General features: G+C 40.1%; 3 protein-coding genes across 3 annotated transcripts; 1 reads left to right on the forward strand and 2 right to left on the reverse strand.

The window, feature by feature from the left end:
- Positions 1 to 262: 262 nt before the first annotated feature.
- ndufb5 (NADH:ubiquinone oxidoreductase subunit B5) lies at positions 263 to 3,952 on the reverse strand. The gene is made up of 6 exons (XM_069150019.1): positions 3,821 to 3,952; positions 2,543 to 2,625; positions 1,557 to 1,623; positions 1,345 to 1,406; positions 695 to 801; positions 263 to 480 (listed from the first exon to the last, which is right to left on the reverse strand). The coding sequence occupies exons 1-6, from the start codon at positions 3,936 to 3,938 to the stop codon at positions 360 to 362; spliced, it is 558 nt and encodes a 185-aa protein (XP_069006120.1). The 5' UTR covers positions 3,939 to 3,952; the 3' UTR covers positions 263 to 359.
- Positions 3,953 to 4,206: 254 nt separating this feature from the next.
- On the forward strand, positions 4,207 to 6,988 carry mrpl47 (mitochondrial ribosomal protein L47). Its single transcript, XM_069150023.1, has 7 exons — positions 4,207 to 4,344; positions 5,351 to 5,499; positions 5,794 to 5,854; positions 5,925 to 6,021; positions 6,131 to 6,261; positions 6,532 to 6,627; positions 6,713 to 6,988. Exons 1-7 carry the CDS (start codon positions 4,211 to 4,213, stop codon positions 6,822 to 6,824), a joined length of 780 nt encoding a protein of 259 aa, XP_069006124.1. The 5' UTR covers positions 4,207 to 4,210; the 3' UTR covers positions 6,825 to 6,988.
- A 97-nt stretch (positions 6,989 to 7,085) lies between these two features.
- On the reverse strand, positions 7,086 to 17,180 carry actl6a (actin-like 6A). Its single transcript, XM_069150022.1, has 14 exons — positions 17,019 to 17,180; positions 15,406 to 15,482; positions 13,368 to 13,542; positions 11,423 to 11,523; positions 11,020 to 11,117; positions 10,739 to 10,833; positions 9,805 to 9,911; positions 9,506 to 9,595; positions 9,330 to 9,391; positions 8,890 to 9,004; positions 8,595 to 8,675; positions 8,207 to 8,302; positions 7,910 to 7,996; positions 7,086 to 7,768 (listed from the first exon to the last, which is right to left on the reverse strand). Exons 1-14 carry the CDS (start codon positions 17,041 to 17,043, stop codon positions 7,688 to 7,690), a joined length of 1,290 nt encoding a protein of 429 aa, XP_069006123.1. The 5' UTR covers positions 17,044 to 17,180; the 3' UTR covers positions 7,086 to 7,687.
- Between the last annotated feature and the right edge of the window lie 46 nt (positions 17,181 to 17,226).

Raw genomic sequence — 17,226 nt, forward strand, 5'->3', positions numbered from 1 at the left:
ATTTATACCTTTCTGATTTGGATACTCTTGCTCATCTTATTTGCATGGATCTGGACTATGAGAGGACGGAGGAGAACTCGGGTAATCCATTCAAGAGCATGCAAACTGAAGAGAGGTCCCAACCAGCCTGGTTGGTTTAAACTTGTTGTGATGTGACCTGCTCACCCCTGAACCATTGTACTGCCCAGCAATGTAACTGCACCCGTTCCGGGTTGAACACTTCTCCTGTATGAACCCACGAGAAACACGGAAAAACTCAACATTAGAGTACATATAGATACTTTATTTACGGAAGAAGGAAAATCTGTACAAACAGTGAGATTGATCGGCACGACGTGCTGATGACACACACATCCGGATTAATTGTCAGGCGATCCCTTGGGGCTATTGTCGATTAGCTCCTGGTTGAGAGTCGGCAACTGGAACCAGGGGCCATCTCCCTTCTGCCTCATCTGTCGACGCACCTCCAGCTTTGTCAGTCTGTTGACGACAAACGTGCAGTCAATTATAAAATGATGCTTTCCAAACAAGACCAAGTGGTGAATCCAGAGGGCTAAGGGTTGGATAAGAGACTAAGTAGAAGGACGTCTGCAGAGGGGGTCTGCATAGATCCTCGGGGACTTTGGCAGGTGACAAAATTAACGTCACGCAGACCCACGTCACGCATAAAGCACGATTTGATCAAAACACTCACCTCATGTCAGCCTTTTCCTTTTCTATTTGGATTGCAGCCATCATCTTTTCGTAGTCCTTCACTGGGGAATCATACAAGTTCCGTGTAATCCACCTGGTGATGGGGTGCTGCAACGACAGGATAAAAGTACTGTAAAGTATTTGATGCCAACAGTTTGAAGTAGTATATGAATACAGTAAGGAAGATATAGGTGTGAATAAAGGTGGCTGTTTTTCACTTAGAGTATGTCTTACATTTGTGCATGCTGGTTCACAGTCATGTCTTATTGTGAAACGTAATGGAACTGAGCCATCATTAATTCCACCAGTGTTTTGTTTTTTTTTCCTACTGTGACGAGTCAATTGAGTAATCTGCCATTAATTGATCGGCTAACACTGGAAATCCTGCCTCTAAATTTGATTTTATTCTTTAACATTTCTCTAAAAAAATCTCCACATGCATGGAAAGGGAAACAGTAACAGAAGTCTGTGTTGGATCTGAAAATGTAAAAAAAACAGCCTGCCCATAAAACTTTCACCTGAGGCAAACACATTTGCACTGCAACAAGAGGGCAAAACAATGATTATGGCGTGGACATCGTTCCCTGAACCAGAGTTCAGAGCAGTGAGAACAAAAAACAACAACATTTGAGTAAGACCAAAGCCGTATACCTTGTAGTACTCCCAGTGCTCAGGTTCGTAGCCCTCGGGAATTTCCTCCAGCTCTGCCTCACCTTCACAACAGTTACACTCAAGGTCAATTCAAAAATAATGTATGTGGAATTATCTATTAAATCACATCTTTGACTGACAAAAATCAAACGATTCAAAAGATAAAACTGACAAGAAATCCCGACAAAACCCAAAGACATACGCTTACTCACCGATGAAGATGTTCACACATGTGACAACAACAATCACGGGAATACCGGTCAGCAGGGTGTAATATTGCTGAGGGAAAAAGTGACATGACAAAATTAAATTCTGAAAATTCTGCTTTTGCTGAGCACCAGTCACATCCAGGACTGCAGGTATAACGGAGAAACCATGTCAGGAATCATTCATACATTTATACTCGATGAGTGGACATTTCACACCAAGCTTTTATTCAATTACCTCGCAGGTCTGTATCAAAAACACAAAAGCACAGAAGTAACTGTCTACATGTGGTAATCTTTGAGTTGGATGCTTGCATCACCTACTACTATAAACCAAGTGTTTAAGCGTCTTCCAGGGCAGACCCAAATACCAGTCCTTCTGGATTAGTGCATTTTGAATGGAAATTTACATTAACATATACAAACATACCTTTTAAAAAAAAAGCAATAATGTGCATGCTATTTAAAAGGGAGGACCATTTAGTAAATTCTAACAGTTTGAGCAGTAATGAAAAAGAGGAAGACGACCATCAGGACTTCAGTATCCCATCCAAAGCAACTTCCAGAAAGAGAGGAGATTCACTACGGTTGCACTTCAGTGTCTTGGTTGTTTACACACTACTGTGTAAGATCACACAACAATAACACCGTTGTCTGTTTTTCTTGTTTGTTTAAATATTTTTTTTTAAAATATATATATATATTAAAAAAAAACTTTGCACTATTCTTTAGTTAGTTTTAATTTAATTATTCTATTTTATTCTATATACTGTGCATTTTTATATTTAATATTTTTTACTGTTATTTTATTTCTTTCCTGTATCTATAAATGCTGCTGTGGCGAAAAAATTTCCCCTTGGGGATTAATAAAGTAACTATCTATCTATCTATCTATCTATCTATCTACTGCTGATGTTGATTTTATAACCTGCAGCTCCCACATTTGAGCATAAACATGAGCTCAGTGAATGAGATGATGGTACAGGACTCACCAATAAACGCAGAAATCTCCGGTCATAGTAGTCAGAAGGTTTGACTACAAACAGTTTATTTCCGTGCCCCCAACGTACGGCCACTGCAATACAGGGAATAAGCATGTATGTAATGACCAGGTTTTATACTGTACTGATATCATGAAGCTAGACGGAGTAAGATTCTGGTTGTTAATTGGTCGACACGTATACAGCTCCCTTTAACGGTCTACAAAGCACTTTACAATGTTCTCCATTCACACACACACTCGCAGATTTTATTTCAGTAAAGCTCTGTAAAACCCGTCAAATTTAGTTATATGCACAATAAACATTTTGACAGGACTATCGCGTAAACTTAAGTAAATATCATAACACACTGATATCAGGATATTGCTGTAGAAATGTGAATTTAACGGGGCACTGATTGTTCAACATATTGCCTGACATTTTGTCAATGACAGTGGGGGCTGTGGCTCAGATGGGCCGTCTGGTTTCCCACTAGTCGTAAGGACGGCGGCTCAATCCCCAGTTTCTGTCCTTGACGACAGAGCCGGCAGACAAAGTCCTTGCTTGCCATCAGGAACAACTTGGGGTTTTAGTGCCATGCCCAAGGGCACTTCAGCAGGCGGACAGGAGGAACAGAAGTGAGCAGCCAACCAGCTCCACAATCTGAGCCACAGCTGCTCTGTTGTTGATAAAAAAAATTTAAAAAAAAAATTAAAAATGTCAGCCAATGTGTTGAACAATCAACATACTGGAAAGGGCAAAAAAAAAAAAAAAAAAGTATAATTATTACCACAGCTGTATCCTGATATCAGTATGCTATTTATTTACAATTGTCTTATTTATTTTTTTAATGTGCATCCAATTGACTTGACTGAAAATGTGCTTCACTGTAATAAAATCTCATAATTTAAACTTTACACACATTTCCTGAGGGATTTACGAATTTCAAGCAAACTGCAAACCACAAAACTTTGAACATTTTGGGGCATTTTAACATGATAATGACAAAATGGTAAATCATCATTCAGTCACTTGGAAACCACCTAATGTTCCGGTCACTAAATACGACCTGCTCTAATCGAAAGAAGTACAATTAAAGCGCCACGTCAACTAAAATCTGCATAAACGTGTAACTACGAAGTTATTCTCGTTTCCTTTCTGTTGACAGTAGGACAAACGTTAGCAGCTAGGTCCTGTTAGCGCGCTAAGTCCCGGCGCAAGGTCACGAGAAAAGACGGCCACCTTTATGGCCAAAGCTCTCCCTCTTTCAACGGCCAGGACCTCCCTTACCTTTATCTGTCCGTGGGATTGTTCGAGTGAGCAAACTTGCCGCGTTATTTCCAGATTTCAGAGGACCCAGTCTGGCCGCAAAAGCAGCAGCAGACCTGAGAAAGCTCATTCCCACCATCGCTACTGAGGGATGACGGACCAACAACACGAGCTGTGATTGGTCGAAGCACGGAACGAAGCCGAGGGCCGCCATGTTTGATGAGGGCGTACACTCTGCTTTTTAAAAGCGAGTTTAAAAAGCATTATTATGTTGTAATTTTAATAACAACATAAATTATTTATGTATAAATCACTAAAATTTCTAACAGTTACAATTTTGAAAAAGATTTAGCAAAAAAAAAAAAAAAAGGCATGAGAGAAATGCATGTTGGGTAATGTGGAAAGTTAAAGATGGCGGCGTCCTCATCGTCAGGACGCGTCTTGACTCTTTGCAAGCAGTTTCAAAATGTGTGTAAGATATCTTCAGCAATAAATGCTCGACAGTGCGCTGGTAATTTGACCAAATGCCAGATTCATCTTTTCAGGTAAGAAAGTGTTTCACTGCTCAAAACGGGACATAAATCCACGCGCTCAGTGCTGTCGTTCACTCAACATGCAGGAATCCTCTGCGACGACTTGTGTCACCACGTCCGTGATTGTGTACAGTGAAGACATACTTCACAGCGTTGTCCCCCAAGTTAACATTGATATCAGAGCACGTGGAGTTTGGATATTGATGCAGTCAGCTGACATTGGATTTAGAGAGTGAACAGGTTCAGGATTATGTTTGGTTTGAATGAATCGAGATGATGTCTTCATGATGTTTTGTCCACACACGTGTACAAGTTGTTGTTGTTGTTTTTTTTTTTAAATCTACTAATTGTGAGAACCGGGAACACAACAGGAACACAAACCTCAGTTTGAGAATGACGTTGACAGATCAAAGATGTATTTTAGGGCAGTTTCTGAAAGGAGACCTTGAATCTCCTTGATCTACTTCCTGTGTTGCTGGCAGGGATGGCTGGTCATATCAATCACAAAACACGCATGACTTACACAAAACAGAGGTAAACAAAAACAAATAAAACACCTCATTTCGTAATATATGTAGTGTATGTGATTGCGATTGTACCAGGTGGAATGATAGAATAAGAAGCCTTAGACTGAACACATGCTGCTGTCTGATCTGTCAGCTGTGCACCGGATGTGAAGTGTTGTCCATGAAATTAAGCAGCATCTTCTCTCAACAACAGTTTGTACAGTTTTATTGTCGCTGGCAATGAAAGCTGCTAAACTAGAAACCAACAAGCCCTTAAAATCAATGTTTGGAAGGAAAAGAGGAAACAAGTAAGTGAAGCAGAGTACACCTGACTCTGTGGCTGTCACTGAAGGAAAGAGTGGTAGAAATTCACAAATTCAAATCAGCTGCGTAATATTAAGGATGAAATCTGGAACAACAAAAAAGTGAGGGTGTGATATCCCTTTAAGTCTTGCTGTGTGATTTTCTTGAAACATTTGTTGAATTAATTTATTTTCTATTGCACTCACCAGGGGGAAATCTCCACTCGTCGCCCCATCTTGGAGCAGTCCCATCAGCGCTGTGGGTCAGTACCGAGCGCTGCACACAACCATCAGCAGAAGAGGGCTGGAAGAGTTCTTTGACTTCCCTGAGAACTGGGGAGAGACCAACGTGAAGTCAGGTAAAATATTACAGCTTTCAGAGAGCGCTGTGGCTGCACAATCTGTCAGTTTGCTAAAAAGATATTATTTGTGAATTTTATTCCGTGCCTAAATGTTGATCTGCATCAAAGTAGATGTAGTGAGAAACGGTCGCGCTGAAAGTTTGTAAAAAGATGCAAAATGTGAAGTGAGTCAGACTCATGACAACTGAGTTAGCTGAGCTTTATAAACCCATTATAACTGTTGTAATTACTTCTTTTCACCATACGAGAATGCCGCATTTAACACTTTTTTGGTTTGTCATGACATCATAGGTGCACCGTGGACCGCCAAACAGCTGAGAACAAAGAGCCACGAGGATTTACACAAACTCTGGTGAGCAACGAGGAGATGACACGGGTACTGCTGCTTCTCAGCTGTGAGTGACGCTTTCATTCTGTCTCAGGTATGTGCTGCTGAAAGAAAGGAACCTGCTGCTCACACTTGGGCAGGAAGCCATAAGGCAACGGGTTCAGATGCCGAGTCCAGAGAGACTTCGAAAGGTTGGTGTGATGCTCGACAGATAATGTGAATGATTTGGATTTGCAGGATTGTGGGTGTTGTTCACGGTGCAGGAGGAACTCTGGCTGAGCGAAATCCGTCTTTTCTCAGGTCGAGCGGTCGATGATCAGACTGGAGACGGTGGTGACCGAGAGAGAGACGGCGCTGCGCCTGCTGCAGACAGGACAGGAGAAAGGGCGGCCAGGAACCTGGAGGAGGAACATATTTGGATATGTCTACTGGTAAGGGCAGAGCCTTATTGTACATCATGTCATGCATACACGGATAGAAATACCACACTCCGAAGCTGCTTTTCCACTGCGTGCCGTGGCTCCGGTTTACTGTTGGAAAGCCACAGCATGACAGTGCCTGGTACTTGGTTTTGGTATCACGTTCATCAAGGTTCTGAGTGATGTTAAAACGCTGCAGACCACTCACTGCTCAGAGGGAACTGTTGCACCTTTACGTGTGTGACCTGCCATCACTCCTACAGACATGTTTTCCCCCTGCAGGTATCGCTTCAAAGAGTATGCTATTCCTTGGTACATGAATAAAAGGTACAAGCGCAAGAGGTTCTTCACACCCAAGTTTGTCCAACCACATCTCAGGTAAGATATTCCACATGCGTACATATTCTTATCCTTAAGTGGATGTCATGTTCCCTTACATTAATCAATATGATTTGTTTTGCAGGCTGCGTCTGGAGAAGTACCTTCGGGAAAGGGCCAGGAAAGCAAACCTCAAGAAGCAAACTCTGGCCAAGCTAAAGGAGAAGTTTCCTGAAATCAAGGCTCCTTCATCATGAAATTTGAAGCTCTTATTTTGTTAACGAGTTTTTTCACTGTTTGGAAGCTCAACTGAGCTCGTGCGAAATAACTCCAAAAGTGATCTGAACCAGTTGTCCATGTAGAGTGTGTTTGTCCAGTTGTTATTCAATCCTAAAAGATAAATTATGATGCATCAACCTAACCTGTTGTTTCCTCTGTATTTATACTAGACCACAAGATAAATAAAGTTTGGAAAATACAGTAAACTTTCACATGAAGCAGTAGGCTAACACAATTAGTGACTCAATTAAGAAATCATTTAACTTTATTTTTAAAAGACCATATGATAATGACAAACAAGAGTGAAAATTAAATACAGATTTATGAATTGACACACCAGTAAGCACAGGCGAGAACAAAGGGGCCTTTGCTTACAGTGAGTACACACGCTACGCAGAAAAAGAAAGGCTTATGAACAAAAGACAACGTTCACCCCAACCCGAAAGGTTCTTCCTCAAAACACAGACCCCAATCAGACAGTTTACCTTGTTGGTATTCTGCAGAAATCTGGTCCAACTAAATTTGTATTTTATATGTAGTTTATTTTTCCCCCAGTGTGATCAGAAACTTGACTTTTTGCTGATGCGAGGTTTCGACCAAACACCCAACAAATTCACAGATAAGGCAAAGGGACTGACTGTTCGAACATGAACAAAGGAACTTGATGTAGGTGTTTGATTTCTGTAATAAATCCCAAACAAGCATGATGGACAAACTCCATATTAAAAACAAATACAAAAGAAGACCGAGGGTGTTCCTGATTCCAGGTCAGAGGTGAACGATTCATGATGCTGAGCTTGGAGCGGAGACGGTGATGATGAGGGTGAAGCTGGGGGTAACATTAAGGACACTTCCTGTCCACACACTGCTTTCCTCCCTCCTCATACTCCTGTTTGGAGATCCACATCTGCTGGAAGGTTCCCTGGAAGAAGAAGAAGAAGAAGAAAACGTGTTTTATTGGGCATTTAAAAAAAAGTTGTCAAGCATTCAGAGGATGTGTAATGTGATATGAAGAGAAAACAGGTCATTTCTATGTTCTTATTTGGCTTCCGCTTGTCCTTACAAGAGATGCCAGGATGGACCCTCCTATCCAGGCACTGAAGCGGCGCTCCACTGTAGTGTTGTTGGCGATCAGCTTCAGCCTCATACTCTACACATACAAATATACAAACATGTTCAACTCTGGCAGCAAACACGGGAGTGTTTTTACAATGTATTTAAAGATCAGACACAAATCAATGAACTAAACTGACCAGAAGCAGAACAACTATGTTTTGAATTTGAAGTGCACCGGTGACGAAAGTCTGAAATATTCATATTATTGATTGATCAAGTACTGGAGGCCCTGTCTGTTACTCACCGGAGGGGTTTTCTGGGAGAGTTCTCTGTTCAGTCGGTCAGTGAAGCCCTGAATGAGCGTGTTGCCTCCAGTCACCACTACGCTTCCGTACAGACCCTTAGATAAAAGGTCAAAGGTCAGCAGATGAGTTTGTTTGAAGATTCAGGCAGAAATCTGAGGTGCGTCATACAGGCACATACACTGGCTCTTATCAGACGGTGAAACAAAGAATCTTTGTCAAACTCACAATTAAAAAATTGAATTGAGTGTTCAAAACATCTTCGGTTAAAATTGATTCTAATCAGGAGCATCAGCTTACTGGTTAAAATTCAAAGTGTCTGATAAGATCAGGAAACGTATTTTATCCACAATAATAAAAAAAAGTGAAACAATGTTTAATAATACTCACTGGCCGAATGTCGATGTCACACATTCCCACACTGGTCGTCACCACGTGTCCGACTCCTAACATGGTGTTCCCTGACAGACCCTGAAGGTGATTAGGCCAAATAAACAAACATTGTATTCACACACAAAACGGATTCATAACACTGAAAAGCAGTTGAACACAGATAAACCTTACAGAACAGAGGACACTGTCATTTGAGGCAGTATTCAGTGAGAGGGAGTGCTCAGCCATTACAGCCGCTACCGATCTCTGAGATTACATTTGGGCTAACGGAGCATGTTAAGCAAACACGCACCTTGGCGTTAGAAGGGTCAAACAGCCCCTCTGGGATCTTCAGCCTCTCAGCCCCGAAGTCGCAGTTGTAGCCGTTGGGCAGCTCGTAGTGCACTGTGGGCATTTGCGCAGCGACCCTGATGAAAGACAGATGGGTAACCTGTAAGTTCACTCTTTTACAATTAAATTGACAAGAAACATTCGTAGAAGATGATCAGTCTTTGCGTGCAAACCTCTGTAGAAGCTCTAGCATAAAGAATAAGGTATTTTGAAGTTGGTAATCCCTGCATAATAAACCATATCCCATGACCATGTCTATGTGAACCCCTCACACCCTACTTTGTGCTTCAAGTGGAAGCAATGTGGAGAAAAAGCTTTGGGAAGCACTGATCTGTGAACCCATGGCTCAAAAACTGGAGTAAAAACTATTCTCTAAATAATTAAGTTGCAAATAACTCTTACTGTTCATCATATGGCGAGTCGGACACCTGCAGCACAGATGCCTGGAAGTCCTGGATTACACACTGCAGAGAGTAAGACAAGATAAATTGGTACTCATTTAATACAAACCAACCAAAGACATGATCATTACAGTGCTGCAAAACAAATCCAGAGGAGTCGACGAGTTGCCTGCTTACATTACACATGTAGTTGTGCCAAGATCTGGTGACTTGAGGTAGTTTCTCTTTCTTCTTCCAGCTGGCTGGGGATCCTTCCCGCACTCCATCCTGTACAGACAAAAACACTGTGGCTGACACTGACTGGTCTGAAGGAAGATGACAAAAGGGAGCAATGCGGGTGGTGTTGGTATAATATAAAAAAAAAAAAAAAAAAAAAGAGTAATTCCTGAGCAAAATGAACCATTTAAAATATACCAAATGAAACACAAGACATGAAAAACTCTCAAATGTGTAAGTAGCACTATCACAGATTTTACCTTTGATGCGATCATGTAGGGAGGAATTATTTCAACATTTAACTCTTGGAAAAGCTCCCTACACTGCATGCTCATAAAGTCTCCTGCCAGGGGCGATTTGACGATGCCTGTCAGAGAGAATAAATAAAATGTGTCAATTTATTAAAGAAACCTTAAAATTTTGAAAGCATATTTTCAAAAATTTAAATGTAAATCTTCATCAGTTTAAATATAACACACACAGTTTGTACTTGACCCTAAAGTGCCTTGAATGACAACCAAATTATCACGCTCTCCATTTTCTCTGATTCCCGGACCAGTGGAGTGTTTCCCTTTCCTCTAAATACAAATTTTATGTATTATGTAATATGTAAAATATTTTCCTTTTACGTTTGATGACAACTTTTACTTAAATAAAAATGCTGCAGTAAGCTGAGGTCTAAAGGTCAAATAATCATCACTGCGGTGTTTGATATGTTGCCCCAAATTCCTTCTCTTGAACACATAGACAAGATTTAGAGCCAGGTATAATGTCAGACCTCGTACTTAGATTCTGGTAACATTTGACCTTTTTTGACTCATTCATTTAATAAATTATTGCTGCTCTACTACAAGACTTGATTTCATCCTGAAAATGTATTGAAATGTTAGCACAGAGGGGTTGGGTTGGTGTGAAAATTAATCTGATTGAACAACAATATAAAAAAACATATAATAGTAACGCAAAATTGGAATAACTGAAACTTTTGTTGGAGAAACTGGCTTGATTGTGGCAGGGCTGGAAAAATTGCGGCAACCAGTAGATGGCAACAAAATGTACAGACTGAACTGAAATGTAAAAGATGATATATTTCTATTCAATTTGACAAATAATTCCTTTCCTGGTTTATACGCTAACAAAAGTCAAATCTGCTGCCAATTTATTCAACGGGGAAGAATTCAGAGAAATAGTCACCTTGCTGCAGGACATAGCCATCATGTACTGGAATTGCTGTGGTGTGTGTGGCTCCACTGTCCAGGACCAAACCTGTAGACCGCCCATTGGCAAAGCTTTGATCGTCAAAGTAAAGGAAATAATGTGCAGCTCAACATGCATCGGATGCCGTATCAGTTCAACAAATTTGTCATCAGGAAAATGAAGGTTTGGAGGCCATTATCAAACATTGGGGTGATGATTAAATTAACGATATGAACTCTGGCAGTTTGTCCTGGGTGAGGTGAAACAGTAAAGGATACGCAGACAGCACAGCTGATTTGCAGAGGAAGAAGGCAGGAATGTTGTAATGTTCAAACATCAGCTCTGTTAGCTTCTCTCGTTTTGCTCGAGTGTTCCACTGCAAACACAGAACAGAAGTTAGCCCTCTCATAACAAATCATTGTCAGCTGCACACAATCTAATACGTCTCTCTGTGTGGTGATGGAGGTCCAGCACGGGAAACTAACTCCTTGCTTCAAATCCTTTTCTCATCGGACTTTGATAACAACAAAAACACTTTAAATCCCTAACTTTCAGAGGACTCAAGTTTACCAGATGTTTTCTGTTGGATAGATAGTTTGCTGATGAACTTTGTGAATACTGTTTGGTCTTGACACAATACGTCGCCATCGTTGACTCCAGCTGAAACAAGGACTAACTCACCGATGCCTCTGACATGAGCACCGGATGCAGACTGGGCTCAGACTTGAAGTGCATCTTGTACGTGTGATCCAAAATGGCCTGGAAACTGTCCCAGTCCTCAACTATCAGCAGGGTAGAAGAAAGAAAACAAGCGCAAACCTTGTCAAACTTCTGATCTTAGTGAAATTACTTCTGAGTTCTGATTTTTAGGTAACAAAATACTTTAACAGTTGAAAACAACTGGCAAACAAATTATCTGCGCATAACGTGAAACAGCCAAAATGATTCAAATTCCGCATCTAGTTTTGGGAAATGGTGTGCAGTTATTGGAGGAAATTTACATTTGTGGCTCTGAGTCCTGGGCACAAACGCAGACATATGTTGAGCACACAGCAGCAATGTTCTCATGGAATGTCTGTATTTTATTAATGGCTACGGAAGTCAGCGTCACAAAGAAAAAAAAAACGTTTATCGTTCATCTTGGCTGGGTCAGATGGTGGAGAAATTAGAGCGATGATGAGGTTTTTTTAGATAACAATTTGAGCAACAGGCACCAATGTTCCAGGTCAGCCCTCTGAGGGAGCCTGTGGTCCCACTGTGCTGTTCTGCTGCAATTAAGATTGGTGTCACACTCGTCTCTAAATAGCCTCACAGCCAAACTCCACTGGACCACATTCTGATGAGCATCATCAGCGAGGTCGGTGCAACAGTCTTTCATATCTGCCGTCGCTAATTCTTCAGAAGTCACTTTTGTGGCTTTAAATGCTTTGAACAGTGCAGAAATCTTTAGGATAGTACTTGAAGACATTCACTGACAACAGCTGCAACTAACAAGTATTTTCATTATTAATTAATCGGCTGCTTATATTCCTGATCAATCATTCAGTGCACAAAATGTCAAAGAAATGTGGTGGGAAAAAAATAAATACAGATTACAATTTAACAAAGTCTGATACGTTGACTTTAAATTGCTTGTTTCAGCACAAGACAAAATTTTGATCATTGATAAATGTCATTTAAAAAACAGATTTCGGACTGTCGGACAAAACTGAGAAATTTTAATAGAGATTTAGGGCAAATTAATAATTGACTATTTTAATGATCAGATCAGTGGACAAAGTAAAGAACTATTTGTCGCAAATAGTTCATAGTTTTGAAATTGAAAACACAGAATGATTTAGATGAGTAATATTAAACAGATGTGAGAAAAATGCCAGTACAATTACAGGAAATAGAAAACATCTGAGACTGCCATGAGTGAATGTGCTTATTCCAAATCACTGATCTCAAGACCAGAGCATGGGAAAGTACACCCAAGACTCAATGATGATGTTTTTTTTAGGGTAACAGCACTGGTTAGTAAGGGTTTAACTCTAGTGCAGCAGCAGGGACAGCTCTGAAAAATGTGACGTTTGAAAAACACACAATTTAAATGCAAACGTGGTAGGAAAGAAAGATACGACCACTCGCAGACATACCATACTTTGATGTACCAAAGATGGAAAGGGGCTTGGCTTCTATTGAGAGGACGCTAGATGGGAGAGCTCATGATAATGAGTCGCCTTGGGCTTCAAATAATGTCATTGATATTCATGATGAACAGTCGTCATCTATACGCCGGTCAAGGTTGTGACAAGTGCGTCTACAATGTCAGTTCCCAGACCAAAACGGTCTAATTATGGATATGAATCAAGCCAGCTGGATAATAAACATTCATTGCCGAGTTTGCGTCACAGACCATGACAAGATCCCCGGACTCATACACTTCCAAATGAACCGATGTACTGTATGTTTGTTGTACTAAACAGATACAGATCCTTTTCCAACACATACAGTACACGTCACAGTCAGTCCATTGTATTTGAAATATATCTGCTTCTATGCGATATTACTTCCCAATCATTATTGCTCACTCAAGGACATACCAGTAAAATATGCAAAAACTACACATCAACTGAACACTCACTCATGCCATTCTTGAGCGGAGACATGACCTCCATGTTCTCTCTGGGTACCCTCAGCTGATTAGTATCGATGTAGTAGGTGGTGCCGCTCTGCTTGCTCTTGTCACCATCCGTCTCCATTGGCGTGCTGCCATCCTCCCGGTCAAGGGTCACACCGATCACTGTGGGGAAGTCCGCCTGAGCCGAGACAAATCGAAGCCAAAACACGAACAGGTCAAGACGCGTATAAAAACCTTCATCACAAAGTGCGTCACTGTCCCAAACATTTAATGAGTAGATTCATTCAAGTTTTTGTGAAATATCAAGGTGATGGAATGTGAAGCAATGTTGCTCTGACTTATGAAGACAAACATTACAACAGTTTGGAAACTCTATAAAGTGCCTGATTTGATTTTCTAATATTTTGGCTCGTCTTGACCATTTCAGCATGCAAAAACAGTGTCTGCACAGCTGCGAGCATGTCAGCAGGGTTTCTCTATTACAGCAGCTCAGATCAAAACCACAGGGAAGCATTAAATATCACAATCATGTATTTTCTCTGGGAACCGATAAGCCTCAGGGATGGGAAATAACGTCACATGACTGAAAGTACACTATACGTGGTTGGGATTAAAGGAGGTGGGTTGGGAAAGACAAAAACTTCATATAGTGTGTCCTAAGGGTGGGCGATATGGCTCTAAATCACAATATCACTGGGTATTTCTGTGATAACGATATTGTTTTATGATCAAATATTGAAAAATACTTTATTATTCATTTTGAGAACATAAAATTGCAATACATTAAGTTATTATTTTATATGTCAGTATAAATGTAACTGTTCAACTTCAAATCATCAGTGAAAACTATTATATTACTGTGGTTTGTTGGACAACTAATCTTTTGTAACTGAACCACTTCCATACTACTGAAGTTCCTCCCGCTTTTAGCCATGTTTGTTGTTGCTGTGCAGGTAACGTATGATATGGCTTTATGCTGTCAACAAGTTGGAATATTGAAATTATCACGATATAAATTATATTTATCCTATTAAAAAATATAACTATATTATTGTGCACAATACAATGTGGTACAACCCTAGTAGGTATGTCACAGCCAAACTGCAAAGGTTTGTTTGTCATTGTGAAACTGACAAAAAAGTTGATACTAATATTGTAATACCAATTTATAATCTTTGTGAACATTGGGGCTCAATGCATATGGTTGAAAGGATGCTGACATGTATGTCTAGCAACTAAGGTTATGTGTGGCAGTAACTCTGAAGGGACAGTAAAGTCTATCACCACGCCCCAGACAGCGTGCTCCTATAGTTACCAGTTACACACCACCAAGTAGGGAAATGTTAACCCTGACAGTGTTGTACAGCGGTTCAAATTTCCATTACAGGTTGAAGTATACAAACTAACAGAGGAGATTATACATGCCAGTGGTATGTGTAATGTATTTATTTATCTTTATTTTATTTGTTTTTGTGTCTATAGTCTCTGTGTGTGTATCTATTCTTTTATTGCTCTTATTTTTTTCTAAAATTATTATTTTTGTATCTATCTTATTTCGTTTATTTCATACATATTTGTAAATGTGTTCATACTGTGTACATGCTGCTGTGACGACTAAATTTCCCCACTGTGGGATTAATGAAGTCTAATCTAATCTAATAAAGACAACGCACACATACCACAGTTGAGACCAGTGGACAAAGCATGGAAGTAGAAAGGTCTAGCATGGCAGTCTTGGACATCTATAATACTGTAGTATCTGCATAAAACCAAACCCCATAGACTAGTCTGCTGAGAGTCAATGTGTGTCCGTCTCTGACACTTTATCTTATTCACCTATTCATTCTTGACCTCCCCACCTATAGCACAGACAAATCAAAACTAAGGAAGTACTCCAGTGATCTGAACTCAATTTCTGCCGTCTGTCTCCAGGGTGACAGCCCTCTTTTCTTGACATTGGTGTGCCCCCAGAGGGAAGATGAAGATACACAGAGGAAGAAAAAACACATAGTTAATCAGGTCACTTGAGTGATCCACTTACCTTGGGACAGTCTTCGCCTGCGTAGCCAGCTCTTACCGAATAAGAGCCAATGTCGAACACCAAAGCTCCCACCTCATCTGCAGAAATGAGAGAGGTGCTTTGAATTTGATGTAAATATAATTTGAACTTGTATTCGAATGAATATAGTGATAAATGATATATGAGGGAACTACTATTGGAAGTTTTTTCTCAAATAATAATGTATATACGTTGAAAGACTCTTATTTTCCCCAAGCTGTACACCGTCACAGAAATTTTTTTAAGTAGTACATTAGATATTTACTCATGAGCAAGGCTTTATAAGTATGCCATACAGAGCTAAAGTTGCATTATTTGAGTATTGTCCTTATTATTACATTTTGGCCCATTATGACATTTTTGCAGTGTTTTTAAAGAGTATCATTTTGCACTTAATAACAGGAAGGACATTCTCTCCAGAAACACATGGTAGAGCAGTTTGAGCTGTTTCAGATGAATTTATAGTATTTGAAGGGATTATCTTTTTTTTCCACTGTTACACAAAGTAGGTTCACATAAGCATAAGTGCACAGCAGCAGGACAAATTAACAGGTTATTGATCAAAAGACAGCAAATCAATTGTGACTAATAACAAGTTGCAGTCATTTAATTCCCTTAACTCTCACCAATTTTCTGCACAGGTTGTTTTGGAAACGTCACATCTGGTAACTGTTCCAACATCATGAACTACTAATGTCAACTACCATGTTGCATAGTAAAATACTCCTTACCTGTGCACAATGATGCGACGTAATTGACTTTACAGTAAATTTGCATTCAGGATTATAGTTATTACTAGAGCAAGAGATTATGTTAAGATATTAGAAGGTATCGTCTTAGATGTTGGATATAATAATATGGCATTGGTGTTGTCTTTTCCTGGTTATAAAGGAAGCGTGACAGTAAAGTAATGCAGCTTTTGCCTTTACCTACTTAGTCATTATTGATCAAAAACCTCAGTGTAAATATTTTTGTGAAAGCACCAATAGTCATCCCGAACTTATCGTCGCTATATCAGTATCACGGTATTTGGTGAAATATTTAAACACGATATTTGATTTGGTCCAAACCACCCAGCCCTGGTTGTTGCGAATAATAATAATAATAATAAAAAAACAGCACAAATTACTTATTTAAATAATCAGAAAAGCCGATACACTTTAAAAATAAAATAAAAAAATAAAAACATTTGAGGAAAGCTTCCTTCGACACGTTACAGTCAGAAGAAAAGATAACAGTCGTAAAGGTAAATTAAATCTAGTTTAACGTTTCGTTGTTTTTCGTGACACCGACTGGATGTGTTCATGAGCTCGCCATGCCCACTTTCATTCATTTCCTTGCTAACCAGGCGGTGCCAATGGGGGTTGCTTTGCAATGACCGTCACAAGAACAAAACTTTGACCACAAGACGAGGCCGCCTGAAGTGAACATAAAAAAAAAAACCACGCGTGCTGAATCTCGTCACGGTTATAAATGTTCGCAAGAACGTAGCTTCAAGTTTAGCGCGAAGCTAAACGTTAGCAGAGCTAGCTGGCTAAGTGCTACAGATCGGGACAACGTGGACAAGTTGATTTAAATCACAAGAGCCCACTCACCGCCTCCGTACACTCCGCCACTCATCCTTTAAAGTATCGCAACAGGATATTTCCCAATAGAAATGATTATAGTAGAAACACAGCCGCTGACCGGTTAATCACAACAAAGGGAATTTGTTAGCATGGATCAATCTGACGAAGCGGGCGCCACACTGCGTTGAGCTCGCTGTCCAATCAGAACGCAGTATTCGATCGGTACTTCCGTTTC

This window comes from Embiotoca jacksoni, unplaced genomic scaffold, assembly GCF_022577435.1.
Source record: "Embiotoca jacksoni isolate LCO1_2020_lvr unplaced genomic scaffold, fEmbJac1.0.p SCAF_16, whole genome shotgun sequence".
Lineage (NCBI taxonomy): Eukaryota > Metazoa > Chordata > Actinopteri > Embiotocidae > Embiotoca > Embiotoca jacksoni.

Bases quoted from the DNA above. Each gene is read 5' to 3' on its own strand.
- actl6a (XM_069150022.1), bottom strand. From the start codon at position 17,043: ATGAGTGGCGGAGTGTACGGAGGCG. The intron at 13,543-15,405 runs GTAAGTGGATCA...GTCTCGGCTCAG, and splicing joins CAGGCGAAGACTGTCCCAAG to GCGGACTTCCCCACAGTGAT. The intron at 8,676-8,889 runs GTGCGTGTTTGC...AATCACCTTCAG, and splicing joins TTGACCCTTCTAACGCCAAG to GGTCTGTCAGGGAACACCAT.
- mrpl47 (XM_069150023.1), top strand. From the start codon at position 4,211: ATGGCGGCGTCCTCATCGTCAGGACGCGTCTTGACTCTTTGCAAGCAG. The intron at 5,855-5,924 runs GTGAGCAACGAG...ATTCTGTCTCAG, and splicing joins GAGGATTTACACAAACTCTG to GTATGTGCTGCTGAAAGAAA. The intron at 6,262-6,531 runs GTAAGGGCAGAG...TTCCCCCTGCAG, and splicing joins ATATTTGGATATGTCTACTG to GTATCGCTTCAAAGAGTATG.
- ndufb5 (XM_069150019.1), bottom strand. From the start codon at position 3,938: ATGGTGGGAATGAGCTTTCTCAGGTCTGCTGCTGCTTTTGCGGCCAGA. The intron at 1,407-1,556 runs GTGAGTAAGCGT...ACTGTTGTGAAG, and splicing joins ATGTGTGAACATCTTCATCG to GTGAGGCAGAGCTGGAGGAA. The intron at 802-1,344 runs GTATACGGCTTT...CTGTCGTTGCAG, and splicing joins AGCACTGGGAGTACTACAAG to CACCCCATCACCAGGTGGAT.